The 15,442-nt window shown below is 46.0% G+C and overlaps 1 protein-coding gene and 1 pseudogene across 1 annotated transcript in view; both read left to right on the plus strand.

The window, feature by feature from the left end:
* The first annotated feature begins 2,192 nt into the window (after window positions 1–2,192).
* Window positions 2,193–2,956, plus strand: LOC102975677 (ATP synthase F(0) complex subunit C2, mitochondrial-like; annotated as a pseudogene).
* Window positions 2,957–12,450: 9,494 nt separating this feature from the next.
* Window positions 12,451–15,442, plus strand: part of DENR (density regulated re-initiation and release factor) — a 12,894-nt gene continuing 9,902 nt past the window's right edge. The window contains exons 1-2 of the mRNA XM_007117179.4: window positions 12,451–12,596; window positions 13,393–13,506. Coding sequence (XP_007117241.1) covers window positions 13,401–13,506 — 106 coding nt within the window. The 5' untranslated portion in view covers window positions 12,451–12,596; window positions 13,393–13,400. The remainder of the gene's footprint in view (window positions 12,597–13,392; window positions 13,507–15,442) is intronic.

The following is a 15,442-nucleotide window of genomic DNA, read 5'->3' on the forward strand; positions in this document are numbered from 1 at the left end:
TAACAAAATACCATGGACTGGGTGGCTTATACACAACAGGTTATTTCTGTGATTACTTCTCACAGTTCTGGAGGCTGGGACGTCCAAGATCAAGGTGCAAGCAGAATCACTAGTGAGTGGCCACTTCCTGTTGTCTGCTCTCTGTGTCCTCACATGGCGGAAGGGAAGGGAGCTCTCTGGGCTCTCTTTTGTTTTATTTTAGCTGAGACATCAGTGGTTTAATGGATAGGGGAGCTTACATGTCTGAAGCAAGTTCCTGGAGCAATGCCCCACCATGTGCAGCGCATGGCAGGCAGGACTTGGCGGCAGTCTTCACTCTCAAGGGGAAGGGGAGATGACAAATGATAGGGGTATTGACGTCAGGTGGGCTCATTTGCTACCAGGGAAACCAGTAGAGGGGTACGCCCCTCACTGCCCCTTTGATAAGCTATCACTATCTGGGACCTGAGACAAGTACAAAGGTAAGGTCAGTCATGTGAGTAGGGTGTGGGTGAAGCAGGGCCTTGTCGGGGTCTCTTTTATAAGGCCACTAATCCCATCATGAGGGCACCACCTACACGACCTAATCAGCTCCCAAGGGCCCCACCTCTTAATACTATCATATTGGGAGTTAGGATTTCAACAATTTTGGGGGGGACACAAACATTTGATCTATGGCAGATACCAACCTGAGTTGTTTGCTAGAACCACTGGAAAAGATAGTCTTTCTTCTGGGATTGTAAAACTAGTAGTAAATTTGGGGAAGTATTTGGAGAGTATGACAAAAGCATAGGGGAAGAGACAAAACATGAAAAGAGATAGTTTCTTTTTTAAAAACTTTTTCTTTTTTTTTTTTTTTCATTTTTGGCCTCGCTGCACAGCATGTGGGGTCATAGTTTCCCGACCAGGTTTCGAACCTGTGCCCCCTGAATTGGAAGTGCAGAGTCCTAATCACTGGGCTGTCAGGGAAGTCCCCTAAAAAACTTTTAAATTTGAAATAATTTCAAACTTACAGAAAAGATACGAGAATAGTACAAAGTAACTCCCCTACCTGTACCCAGAAGTATCAAGCATAAGCACTTTTCACTTTTGCTTTATAATTTTCTGAGAGAAGTAGATTTAAAAAAAAAATTTTTTTTTAATTAATTTATTTTTATTTTTGGCCGTGTTTTGTCTTCGTTGCTGCGTGCGGGCTTTCTCTAGTTGCGGTGAGCGGGGGCTACTCTTTGTTGCGGTGCGCGGGCTTCTCGTTGCGGTGGCTTCTGTTGTTGCAGAGCACAGGCTCTAGGTGCACGGGCTTCATTAGATGTGGCTCACGGGCTCTAGAGTGCAGGCTCAGTAGTTGTGGCGCACGGGCTTAGTTGCTCTGCACCATGTGGGATCTTCCCGGACCAGAGCTCGAACCCGTGTCCCCTGCATTGGCAGGCGGATTCTTAACCCCTGTGCCACCAGGGAAGCCCTAAAAAAAATTTTTATGGACGTATAGTTGATTTACAATGTCGTGTTAATTTCTGCTGTACAGCAAAGGGACTCAGTTATACATACACATATTCTTTTTCATATTCTTTTCCATTCTGGTTTATCACAGGATATTGAGTATTGTCCCCTGTGCTACAGAGTAGGACCTTGCTGTTTTTCCATCCTATATATACTAGTTTGCATCTGCTAATCCCAGGCTCCCAATCCTTTGAGAGAGGTAGATTCTTTTTTTTTTTTTTTTTTTTAATAAATAAATTTATTTATTTATTTATTTTTGGCTGCGTTGGGTCTTTGTTGCTGCGTGCAGGCTTTCTCTAGTTGCAGTGAGCGGGGTCTACTCTTCGTTGCGGTGCGCAGGCTTCTCATTGCGTTGGCTTCTCTTGTTGTGGAGCACGGGCTCTAGGTGCACGGGCTTCAGTAGTTGTGGTGCACGGGCTCAGTAGTTGTGGCTTGCGGGCTCTAGAGCGCAGGCTCAGTAGTTGTGGCGCACGGGCTTAGTTGCTCCGCAGCACGCGTGATCTTCTCGGGCCAGGACTCGAACCCGTGTCCCCTGCATTGGCAGGCGGATTCTTAACCACTGCGTCCCCAGGGAAGCCCCTGAGAGAGGTAGATTCTTGAGTATGTTATTTTATCTCTAGAATCCAGCTGTTCCTGAAACTGGAATCCAATCCTGGATTCTTAACATTTTTCCATTAAAAAAAATTTTTTTTTTCTCTAGCTCTCTGTCTCTCTGCACTGGGAGCAGCTCTCCTGCCACAGCTCTTCATCCCCTGAAAATGTACATTTGCACATTTGTCTCCACCTCCTTCTAGGTCAGGAGAACCTCTAAGCTACTGAGCCCATCGCTGTCTGCAGTGGTGCTGAAATGAACAGAGACGCCGACGGATGAGCGTTTCAGCAGCTTGGCAGCCCCATGTCCCCTGACTTCACTTACTCTTAGCCGCAGCTTCCAAACCAGTGCCCCCCAGCTTTTTTTTTTAACTTTTCATTTTATGTTGGAGCATAGTTGATTAACAATGTTGTGTTAGTTTCAGGTGTATGGCAAAGTGATTCCGTTATTCTTCTTCTTTTTGCACAGGTGGTACAAGAATCCCCATTTACTCTTTTATTTATTTTGATTTTTGGCCGCGCAGCACGGCACGTGGGATCTCAGTTCCCTGACCAGGGATTGAACCCGTGCCCCCTGCAGTGGAAGCGCAGAGTCTTAACCACTGGACTGCCAGGGAAGTCCCCGGTTCAGTTATACATATACATTTCAGTGCCATTTCAAGGGACAGCAACACAGCAGCCAAGTTCATTGGACCTGAGGCTGCCACAGTAGGTGGCTGGCTCTGGGGCTGGAATCAGGACTGTGTTTGGGGGCCTCATCATTGGTTATGCCAGGAGCTCTTCTCTGAAGCAACAGCTCTTCTCCTATACCATTCTGGCCTTTGCCCTCTTGGAGGTGATGGGGACCTTTTGCCTGATGGTGGCCTTTCTCATCCTCTTTACCTTGTGAAGGAGCTGTCTCCACCTCTTATAGTTCTTTCTCCAGTGTTTCTCTGCCCTGTATGTTCCTTTTCCTATACCTCCCCAGGCAGCCTAGGGAAATTGGTTGGCTCAGGGTTTGACAGACAAATAGAGAAAACAGAGAAAAGACAAATAAAATACTGTATTAATTTTAAAATATGGTTTTTTCTAAACCAGTTTAAACATCAAAGATCCAAGCGAAAGGTACCATCTTGACCTTGAGAAAATAATTCTCAAAGGCTATCCATCCTTCAAGAGAGAAAGATGACAAATACAAACTCTCTTTTCAGAAAAGAATAAATGTTTTCAATTTAGACCAGAGCTAACAGATGAAAAATGTATTAGTTTTGAAGATAGTTCATGTAGGTTGGGAATAAACTGAGCCCAATTCACTTGTCAGCTCTCATCCGTGTGTGTCTCGATCCACTGGTATGTTGAAATCAGTTTTTATTTCTTATTAATTTACTTTTTTTGGCCGCACCACACGCCTTGTGGGATCTTAGTCCCCGAGCAGGGATTGAACCCGTGCCCCCTGCAGTGAAAGCGAGGAGTCCTAACCACTGAACTGCCAGGGAATTCCCTGAATTCAGTTTCATGTATGGCATGTGTCTGGTAATTTATTGCTAATATGGAAGTAGTAGAGTTTAAAATTTTATTTACTTAAGCAGATGAGACAGATTGAACGTTAGCCCTATGTTCCTCTTTGGACTGGGCCTTGTTCTAAGAACTCCAAAATGCCTTCTTGAGGGGAAAGGAAAGGAATCAAACAACAACCCATTTAATCTGCCATAGTCCATGGCCACCTACCTTATGTGTGTATTGTAATTAGTTGCAAAAATCACAAATTATTATAATGATTTACATCCTTGCAGTCATTTGGAGATGTCATCAAAATGTAGATTTGTTTATGAGATTGTGCTCTGCCAGGGCATAAAATACATTGGGTATATCACAGTGGGGGGAAAATGTTAGGAAACCTTGGGTAGAATAGGTCTTAACAAACCCCGGTAAGGGCTGCACTAGCCCTAACCCTATGTGTCCATCAGAACTAATTTGAAAATGACATTCCAGTTCAAACTGGCCTGAGTGTTGACTTTTATCCAGAAAAGTTGAGGGTTAAGGCTGACCTCAGATGCGGCTGGATTCAGGGGTCAAACATTCTCTATCTCTCAAATCTGCTCTCCATATTGACTTTATTCTCAAACCACAGTGGGGTGGGACTTCCCTGGTGGTCCAGTGGTTAAGACGCTGTGCTCCCAAAGCAGGGGGCCTGGGTTCGATCCATGACCAGGGAACTAAGACCCAATGCAGCCAAATAAATAAATAAGTAAACAAACAAACAAACAAAAAACCCCACATGGTGGCAAGATTGCTGCCAGCAGCTCTAGTGTGAATCCTCTGAGACGCAAGTCCAGTGGGAAAGAGAGAGCCTCTTTTCTAGAAGCTCCTTCAAAAGTGTGCTGGGATTCACCCTGATTGATCTACCCTTGAATCAATTAATCGCTGTTACCAGCAGGACACCATGTGCTGATTGCCTTAGACCTGGGTCACAGGCTCCACCTCTGAATGGCGGGGTTGTGACGGTTCAATCGGACCACATGGGTCGAGTGTGGGGAGGAGATTAACACTTCCAAGCCAAGATGGACCTTTTACAGAGAGGAGATGCTAGAAAGACAGTCAACAAATATCCACTCTGCCCCAGGTGACCATCTTGAAAATGCCCAGAAAGAACCAGATGAAAGAAAATGTCTGGCTAAGGGCCAAGCCGGCCCCAAGAGTGGAAAAATAAAACCCATGATTTCCTGAGAAAATAGATGATGTTATGACAAAGCATCAGGTGTGGTAAGAAGTCACTTCCCGTTCAGGGAGCCCAGGGCAAACGCTTTCATTCTCTTTGACAGAAGTCTTCTTGAGGCAGGAGATAGATGGGCCCCAGGTCAGACATTTACAACTGGCCTCCGCTTACTTTTCATGAGGCAGAAAAAAGTGGGCTTCAGGCCGGCTACTTACAACTAGACTTCTGTTTGCATTTCCTGAGACAATTTAGCCAGGGGGGACAACACAAGATGATTGGCCATTAGGAAGACAAAAGACCCGTAAAACTGCCCCTGTATAAAGGATTTAAATTTCCCTAAAGCACGTCTCTCTCTGAGATCACCCGTGCCTCTGTCTTTCCGTGTGTACTTTGCTTTTCCAATAAACTTCTTACTTTACTCTTTACCTTCTGCCTCCTTGCCTGAATTCATTCTCGACAAGGCAGGCAAGAGCTAGGCATCCAGGTCTTAGCCGCTGGCCCCTGTGGTCTAGTGGTTAGTTGCTTGCTTGATGCAAGCTGCCGCTTACTGCTGCGAGCGTCCGAAATCATTCTCAGAAAGTCAGTGACAAAATGCCCCTTCCTCCATGCTTCATCTGAATGACAGGTCTCACATCACTTCCCCATGGTCTCTTAGCCAGGTCTCACCTTTGTCTCCTTCCTTCACACATGCTTTCTTCACCATGGGTTCCCCGCTTGTGTTAAAGAAAATGATACCAACTAGGGTTCTTGGCCTTCCCCAATCAATAGAAATTGATCAGAGGCCACACAAGAAATTCAGCCAAGTCTTTACTGGGGCTCCTGCCGCGGGGGGACGGGGGTGGGGGTGGGGGTGGGGAAGTGAGAACAATTAACAGTTTCCCTTGCGTGCTCGCTCGGGGAGTGGGAGATGAGCTTGTTCCTTATATGGGGTGAGGGTAGGGGTGTGTCCAGGGGTCTGGCTGGAGGGGTGGCTGAGGTGCTCTGCCCCCACCCGAGGTGGTGCTGAGGGCAGGGGGCATGCGCAGTGCCCTGCTTTTGCTCCCAGCTCTTCAGAAGTGGCAGTTGGGATTTTTTTCGGTCTTTTTGTATCTTTTGTCCAGAATTTGCCCCAACTGTGCATACATGCAGTTATTTTTTAGTCCCTTATAGTTTCTTTTTTTTTTAATGAGCACGTTTTTTTAGAGAGCTTATTTTATTTATTTATTTAAAAAATGTTATTATTTATTTATTTGGCTGCATCGGGTCTAAGTTGCTGTGTGCATACTTTCTCTAGTTGTGGCCAGCGGGGGCTACTCTTCATTGTGGTGCACGGGCTTCTCATTGCGGTGGCTTCTTTTGTTGCGGAGCACGGGCTCTAGGCACGCGGGCTTCAGTAGTTGTGGCTCGCAGGCTCTAGAGCGCAGCCTCAGTAGTTGTGGCGCACGGGCTTAGTTGCTCCACGGCATGTGGGATCTTCCCAGACCAAGGCTCAAACCCGTGTCCCCTGCATTGGCAGGCGGATTCTTAACCACTGTGCCACCAGGGAAGTCCCTCCCTTATAGTTTCTTTGTATTTTGTTGCTGGAGGAGAGGTTTGTCCAGGTGCAAGCATTGTAGCACTGCAGCAAAGGGTCCCAGGTCCCAGGCCTGTCTCAGAAATACCTGGCTTCCTGATAGTATCATTTAGGAATGCATTCTGTAGTATTGATATAATAGAAAACCCTAGTGTATTAGTTTAAACTAATAATCTGGGGGTGGCGGGGGCAGGGGTAGGGATGGGGAGTGTTTGTCTTTCACAATAGGAAGCTCTGGAAGGAGGATAGTCAAGAGCTGATATGGTGAGTCAACAATGCTATCCAGAACGCACGCTATTTATGTTTCTAGTCCAAGATTCTTAGCATATGCACCTGCAAGATGGTTGTAATCCATCCTCATGGTTGCAAGATGGCTTATGTTCATGTTTCAGTTGGAAAGAAGAAAAGTCAAGGGTTTTTTTCTTTTGTTTTTAAATGAGGCCTTGCCTTTTTATTTGATAAGTGTTAAGTGATTTTTTTTTTTTTTTTTTAAATAGGGAATTCCCTGGCAGTCCAGCAGTCAGGACTTGCACTTTCACTGGGGGCCTGGATACAATCCCTGGTTGGGGAGCTAAGATCCTGTAAGCTGCGTGGCGTGGAAAAAAAAAAAAAAAAAAAAAAAAAAAAAAAAGCATGACTCTAATCCAATTATAAATAAACATGTGTCAAAGGTTTTATTTCACTTCTTAATTAATAAGGGAATTAGTAGATGTGAAAACCAATTCAAAGGAGAATTTAAAAAAACATACACACATAGGCAATCATATACACATACATATGCAATCAGAAATGTTGAAATGGGGACTTCCCTGGTGGTGCAGTGGTTAAGAATCTGCCTGCCAATGCAGAGAACACGAGTTCAAGCCCTGGTCTGGGACGATTCCACATGTCACGGAACAACCAAGCCTGTGTGCCCCAACTACTGAGCCTGCACTCTAGAGCCCATGAGCCACAACTACTGAAGCCTGTGTGCCTAGAGCCCGTGCTCTGCAACAAGAGAAGCCACCGCAGTAAGAAGCCACGCACCGCAACAAAGAGTAGCCCCACCTCTCCACAACTAGAGAAAGCCCCCGCACAGCAATGCAGACCCAACGCAGCCAAAAATAAAAAAACAAAACAAAACATATTAACAGGACTTTCCTGGTGGCACAGTGGTTAAGAATCCATCTGCCAATGCAGGGGACACTGGTTCAAGTCCTGGTCCGGGAAGATCCCACATGCAGTGGAGTAACTAAGACCGTGCACCACAACTACTGAGCCTGCGCTCTAGAGCCCGCGAGCCTAGAGCCCGCGCTCCGCAACAAGAGAAGCCACCACAATGAGAAGCCCGCGCATCACAACGAAGACCCAATGCAGCCATAAATAAATAAATAAATATATTTTTAAAAAGGAAAAAAAGAAATGCTGAAATGAATTTACAAGTAGATGGAAAACTAGTCAACAGAGAAATAATCAATTACAGCTCCACCAGACACAAGTCATTTGCATCTCTATGGACAAGAGCAAACTGCATTACTATCAGTTTTCTACAACTTACAAAATTGTAAAATAGCTCAAAGACAATGAAAGATACCACTAAACAGAATGATAAATAGGACACCCAGTATTCTTTTTTTGTCCATTTAAAAATCTTTCATACTGTTTCCCAAGAGAAGGGATGCCCTATCTCAGCATACACCTACATCTCATTGACCAGAACTGCATCACATAGCCTCCTTCACTGCATGCGAGGCTGGGAAATCAAGTATCTTTAGCTGGACACGCTGCTATCTGAAGCAAAACAGGATTCTGTTAGTAAGGAAGTCTGCCTCACCTATACACGCACTTCATGTGTTAAGGGCACTAGTATTTTTTGGCTGCATTGGGTCTTTGTTGCAGTGCATGGGCTTCTCATTGCGGTGGCTTCTCTTGTCACAGAGCACAGGCTCTAAGCGCGCGGGCTTCAGTAGTTGCGGCGCGCAGGCTCTAGAGCACAGGCGCAGTAGTTGTGGCACGCTGGCTTAGTTGCTCCGCAGCATGTGGGAAGTTCCCGGACCAGGGCTCGAACCCGTGTCCCCCGCATTGGCAGGCGGATTCTTAACCACTGCGCCACCAGGGAAGTCCCGAGGGCACTAGATTTTAAAATAATTTTTAGCACATGTATGAGATTGGCTGGAGTAAACATCTGTTGGTTTTGATACTTCAGCATCATTCCCTCTTTTGGTTATAGTGCCTCAAATTTCCTTTGGGATGTACCCTGTCTCCACTCTCCAAACCCAGCTCCAAAAATGGACACTTAACTCAGGGCTTGTCTAGTTATGGTGATTGATTTAGGAATGGACACGATTGGAAACAAGCCAATCAGATTCAACTTTTGGAATTTCATTGGAACAAAACTGTAACTTACTCTAGAAAAATAGTAATACTTAAGCCTGAAAGATATTTAGTCAATTTCCTGACAGCCCTTGGTCCTCAACTGGATTCCTGTATTCTTTGCAATAATTCCACTGCCTCTCAGGGTCTGTGGCTTCCTGATGAGAAACCACTGATGTTTCTTTATTTAATGGGTCATTCCTCCTTTTAGTACCTGATTGCTGACAGGTTGTGACGTGTGCGCTAGTGTGACATGGAAGTGTAGCTCTGGGTTTCAATGCCAGCAATGTCAGGCAGAGTCCACCGAGAAAACAGAACCCCATCTAAGTATTTACAGCAGTGGAGAATTTCATTCAGGGGATTGGTAACACGGGGAATGGAACTGTTGAAAAGCTAAACAGGGGTGGTGAGGCAACTCGGAGATTAGCAGTAGCAAGAAGCCATCCATCACCACTGGTAGGCTAGAGAGTAGATCCAGGGAGGGCAGTATGTTACAGGAGCCCAGGGGCTGGGATCCCTAAACAATGCAGGGGGAGAACCAGCTAGCTACTGCCAGAGAGGCTGCTCAAGGGGCTGGGTGGGGGTGGTCTCACTGCTGTTTCCCATTGGCTTGACCTAGATGGAAGCTCAGGAACAGGAAAGCCTGGGCATTCAGTCATAAGTATCAGCACCCCCTTCCCTACAAAGCAGAGCAGGAAAAGGGTGAGGAAAAGAACTGAGGACACTGGGTCTACTCCACAGGACTGGCCACTTACCCATATTTCATCACATCTAAGATGCCGTTGGTTGTAAGATGCAGCATTATTTTATGCATCACTAAGAGAGAAAAATGCTGCCAAATTAAACTATGCCACAATGCTAAGACTCCATCCACTGCAGAGCATCTTGAGATTGTAACAGGGAAGAGCCAAATCTGACTACATATTGGACCTGTTTCTTTTACTTTAACCTTTGCTTTCCGCTGCTTTTGTTCACTAAAAGGTTACGATCTATACACAATGGCCTGCCTCGGGGAACCCTGCCCCTTTGCATGAATGTTAAACCAAAGTGCCTTTGTTCAGGGAAACATCCGGCCCCCGTCCACCTGTGGATGGCTGCAAGAAAGAAGAAATGAACACATCCCCTCCCTCAGGCTGGCCATTCCAGGGGACATTTGCAAGTCTTATGGCCTTCTCACTTTACTTCCTCATCTCCTGCCCCCTCTCTGTTCTATAAAATAAACTGGCATCCAAACCCCGATACGACGGTTATTTTGAGACAGTAGTCTGCAGTCTTCTCAGTCTGCCGACTTCTAAAGTCGTATTCCCTGCCTCAACACCTCGTCTCCGATTTATTGGCCTGTCGTGTGGCAAGCGGAGCGAGCTTGGACTCAGTGACAATGTGAGAGATGTGAAAATGTGAAAAATGTGTGTCTTAAGATCAATAACATGCTATTAGCTGTGTGATCTTAAGAACAGGTGAACTTAATTCATCCCATGTTTGGGCTTCCATTTTACCATCCATCTGGGAATAAGAGACAATCCTTCCTTTGTAGGGAATTTTGTAACTAACACTGTTAAGTTCAGAGAGATTGGGGGTTTTGTCTCTTGTTCGCTGTATTCCCCAGTGCCTAGCACAGTGTGTGGCACATAGTAAGAACCCAAGAAAATTTTGTGAAATGAATCCACCTGGACTCTATCCCCAAAGGAGCAGGTTCTTGACACATAGTGGGAAGTGAGTATCAACAAATGGAAGATATTATTACTGGAATCAAATAGGCTCTGGAAGAAGATCTTCTTTCACGAATGTGATTTAGAATAGACTCTCTTTTGTGAGAGGGGGGAAACCCCCTCTTTTATTTAAGAAAGATGTTGACTTAAAAAAATGCATAACGTGAGAGTTGCGAGTTAAGTTTCATTTGGGGCAAAATGAGGACTGCAGGCCGGGAGACAGCGTTTCAGAGAGCTCTGAGAACGTGCTGCGAGAAGGTAAGGGGGGGAGCCAGGTTATACAGAAGTTTTGTAACAAAGGGCAGGTAGTCTGAACATCAAAAGATTATTGTTAATTAAAGAAAACCAGATATGTCAAGTTTAGGAATTTAGCCCTTTTCTCTGTATGCGAAGATGCAAGAGTCTGGGCTCACTGAAATCATTCCTTTGATTATGCACCTCAGCTATCTGGGGCCAGTATCCCGTGTTTTCACATCCTGAGTTTCCTCAGGGCTCACTGTAGGGAGTGGCTGCAGTCTGACGGCCGCTAGACGGCAGGTAGGCAGGTGTTTTTTTGCTTCCTGAGTTCCCTCAGGGCTCACCAGCTCACCGTCTGGCGGTGGCTGCGATCGCTGATGACCGTGCCAGCCTTTCTTCACCGATGTGACACGCAATATTCCATTTATCATCAGGTTTTCACCCATGGTGTGTCTCAGCTTTGCTTCCATTTAGTTGTTTCATTTGGGGGAAAAAACCCTTCATATCCATCCTCAGCCTGAGTCCCATTTGTGAAATGGGAATAACACTACCACACTTGCAGAGCTATGAGAGTTAGGGAAACGGTGACCAAAAAGAGCTTTGTAGATGGTGGAGGTTATTCTTTTCTATTTTGCTTTATCCTCCACTCACATCTGCCTCATTCCCCTCCTTCTTTTGCAAACTTCTCTGCCACCACCACTACCCCCCTTAAATTTTCTGCTCAAAACTGCACACGAAGCCGTCCGGCATAATCTGCACCGGAGACTGTGGCCTCTTCTCTGAAGTCTTTGATAAACGGAATATTTAAACAAAGGCTGGCACGGTCATCAGCGATCGCAGCCACCACCAGACGGTGAGCTGGTGAGCCCTGAGGGAACTCAGGAAGCAAAAGAACACCTGCCTACCTGCCGTCTAGCGGCCGTCAGACTGCAGCCACTCCCTACAGTGAGCCCTGAGGAAACTCAGGATGTGAAAACACGGGATACTGGCCCCCGATAGCTGAGGTGCATATCAAAGGAATGATTTCAGTGAGCCCACACTCTTGCATCTTCGCATACAGAGAAAAGGGCTAAATTCCTAAACTTGACATATCTGGTTTTCTTTAATTAACAATAATCTTTTGATGTTCAGACTACCTGCCCGTGGTTGTAAAACTCCTATATACGCTGGCTTGCCCCCTTTCCTCCTTGCAGCAGTTCTCTCAGGGTTACTTGAGATGATGCCTCCTGGGCTTGAAGACCTAAAAATTCCTGCCGAATAAAACATAAATCTCAACTTTTAGGTTGTGCATAGTTTTTTAGTCAACACTCACATGGGAGAGATTAATTCCAATTTACAACACATATAAAGATCGATCAACACTAGGAAGCTGTGAAAACAGTTGTTAGGGTGGTGAGACTGTAGGGCGATGAGAAAAATGTAAATTGCGTTGATATTGTCTTTTTAAAAAGAATTCCGCCAATGTAGGGGTACCGTGTTGAAATGAAACCAAACGCCTTTTCCAGCTGCAATCTCCCCGTGAAGGAAAGACTTATCCAACAGGCTGGAGGTTAGTCAGGTCTCCAGGATGCACCCCAGACCCCGGGGACCACGTTCTCCGACTCAAAATAATGAGTCACCGCTGATTTAGACGCACGTCTCCGTTCTCTAACCAGCGTCCCCTTCCGGGCGTCGACCACGGACCACCCATCCTCTCCCATTGGTAACTAGCACCGCCTGCTGGCTGTCAGCCTCTAGGCTGCTTAGCTCCGCCCCTGAGCGGAACGCGCATGCTCCGCAATTCCTCTCCGCCCCCGCCTTCGAGCTTCTCGCGACAGCCGCCCAGAGGAGACTGAATCTCGCGATAAAAGTTTATTGTCTCGCGGGACCGCGGCTGGCAGACGGGCTCTTGGGCGGCTCTGGCCGGGGAAGAGGAGTCGCATGTGTCGTTTCAGCTGGCGGTAGTGGCGGGCGCGGAGGCGGCGGAGGCTGTGCGACCGCCTGGGTAATGACCCCTCGTGCCTCTCACGCTTCCAGGAAGCTCGTAGAGAGCGTGGGGGAAGCTGAGGTGCTCCCCGGCGGAAGGGGGCCGGGCCGGGCGTCTCCACACCCCCGCCCACATGGGCCGCTCTGGTGTCCCCGGGGTTGCCCCTTCGCCTCAGGTCGCGCCCTCACACCTGGCCGCCCTTGTCGTCGCCTCAGTGCTCTTACATTGTGCCCCTTCCTGGTTCTTTTGCCCGCATTTTCTCTTCTCAGACTCTGGTCTCCCCGCCCCCTCCCACTCCCTTTCCCTTCCGTGACTCTAACGCGTCCCTCCCTTGGCCTCTAGCCCACCCCACACCCTGCCCTCCGGGCACCTCCGGCGACCCACCCCTTCTTCGTAGGCGTTTCCAGCCTCTTCAGCTGCTTTGTGGCCTTTCCTTGTTGCTGCAGTTTGTTGCATCCTTTCCAGATCTTCCCCCCAGACCTTTTGCCCTGTCGCTACCGAGTTCACGCTCCCCATCTTTTTCCCCATTGCTTCGTCTTCCACTAGTGCCCTCCTCCCCCTAGTTGTCATGGTCCATTTGCTGTGAGTCTCACTGTTGTCACTTACTTCCCTGTAGACCTGGAAAACGGTGTGCCCAGAATTACTCATATTTTATGAATCCTCATGCAGCTTGTATCTCTCATTCAGCAAAGAACTGAAACAGATTCGGGGTGGGGGGATTTCTAGTAGGAGGAGGCCGGACTACACCTGAACACTGCTTCTCTGGGCGTCTTGGTCCAAAATAGTGAAGATGTGTTATTTTCCTTGCTTACAGGTTTTGAAATGGCTGCTGACATTTCTGAATCCGGTGGGCATGATTGCAAAGGAGACCCGAGGAGCAATACCAAGTTAGATGCAGATTACCCACTTCGAGTCCTTTACTGCGGAGGCAAGTGTTGGAAGGCAGAAAATGGCTTTTACTCACTGTATTCTTATGCATTGTGATAAATGGTTTCACATTTGGTCCTAGTAGTTTTTTCATCTTTGTCATTTGGTGAATCTTTACTTGGGAGTTGCGGAAGAGGAGGCATGGATTAACAGACCTTTCCCAACCTGTGTGACTTGCGTCTTGTTACTTGGCCTGGAGAAGTTTACAGTCCAGTTGGAATAGGGATGTGTAAATAGATTATTCCAGCCTAATGTTACTTGCTAGCCTGGCTGTTAAAGGTGGGCTTCTTGGAAGATATTGAATCTTAAGGGATGAGAAGGATTGGTTGAGGGAGTGGGAAAAGGCATCCCGGATGAATTGAACAGCTGTGCAAGAAGAAGCTTGTCTGTGGAGAAATAAGCAGCTTTTTATGAGTATAGTGTGTAGTATAGGAATGGTGTCCGTAATGAGCGGAAGATTATGAGGTTGGAGTGGTGGGTAGTAGGACAGTCTTGGGAAAGTGTTCCTGGTTTGATTAATAAAATGTAAATCAAGATGGTTTTTCCCTTTGAGTGTTTTTCTCATTTTCAATCCAGAAATATTTGTGAATTGGAAATACTCTTAATTTTACTAGCATCTTGGAAAGGTCTAGAAAAATCTGAAGACATAAGACAGTAAAGTAAAAGGGCAAGTAAATATTATTTTTTTTAGTAAATATCTTTGGCCACTTACTGTGTGCCTAGCAGAGCTTTAGATGCTGGGGAGTGAATAATGAATAAGTTAGGAAAGGTCTTTGTGCTCAGGGACCTCACATCCTGCGAGTGTGATTAGGGATTTCTCCTGGGATCTAAGTGCTTACAGGAGAGGTGATGTCACTGAGCTAAAAAATTGTGTCAACTCATCGTTTATTGACTATCTTTGATGATAAAATAAAGTGAGTGTAAAATATGCCAGAGAGTAGGCAGGGGAACTTTTTGTAGGGTTGATTGAGATTTGTTATGATATTCGTCTTATTTGGTTATAGTGTTTGCCTCTGGAGTCGTGGGCCAGGGTTTGCATCCTTACCTTGGGCATTACCAGCTGCTCCTGCTTAATTTTAGCTGTGTGACCTCGGGCAAGTTACCTGATTTCACTGAGGTTTAGAGGTCTGTTTCTTAAGGTCTGTAAGATGAAAATGATGATTACATCTGAAGTCAGATGATTCCTATAAAGCTGGTTCAGCAACTAACATAAGAACATAATACAATAAGTGCTATTATTACTATTATTAGGAAAGTATACTAGTTTAGTTTATTCCTCCTTGTTTGTCAGATGTAGTTAGGAGCTATTGTTCTTTGTACCCTAATTCACCGAATCTAAGACTCCGTATGTTATAAGATGCACCATGATTTTAGGTTCCACTAAGAAAGAAAAAATTGTTAGATCGACGTGCCATAATTATGGAATGCATCCCTATAAAAATGAAAAAAAATTAGAATTAATGAAATACAGTATATGAAAGCCATCCTGTTCAAGTGCTTATGTCACTCCTAAGATGGCTTTGAACAACTGCACTAAGTGTGCAGTCCACCCCAGTGATACTTTGTGTTGACCAGAGGTACCTAACCTTTTTGAGAAAAGTTTATTTTTATTTCCCTCCCTAGTTTGTATTGATATTCCAGGCACTAGGTTGGAGACAGGATTACCTTTTCCTCAAAGAGTTTAAGGTCTAGTTGTAGGAGAAGCACTTAGGGAATATTAAATGCTAAATTTAGTGGTACTGACCATAGCTATGAATTAGAGTTTCAGGAAAGGGAGGGATCTTTGTTCAGAGGGAAGCTGGGAAAGCAAAGCGAGGAAGTGAGAAGCCTTAGGTAATGGGCAGAATTTGCAAGTAAAGGTGGATGAATTCATAAGAAAAATATGGGGGGGCTTCCCTGGTGGCGCAGTGGTTGAGAGTCCGCCTGCCGATGCAGGG

Source organism: Physeter macrocephalus, chromosome 19 (assembly GCF_002837175.3).
Source record: "Physeter macrocephalus isolate SW-GA chromosome 19, ASM283717v5, whole genome shotgun sequence".
NCBI lineage: Eukaryota > Metazoa > Chordata > Mammalia > Artiodactyla > Physeteridae > Physeter > Physeter macrocephalus.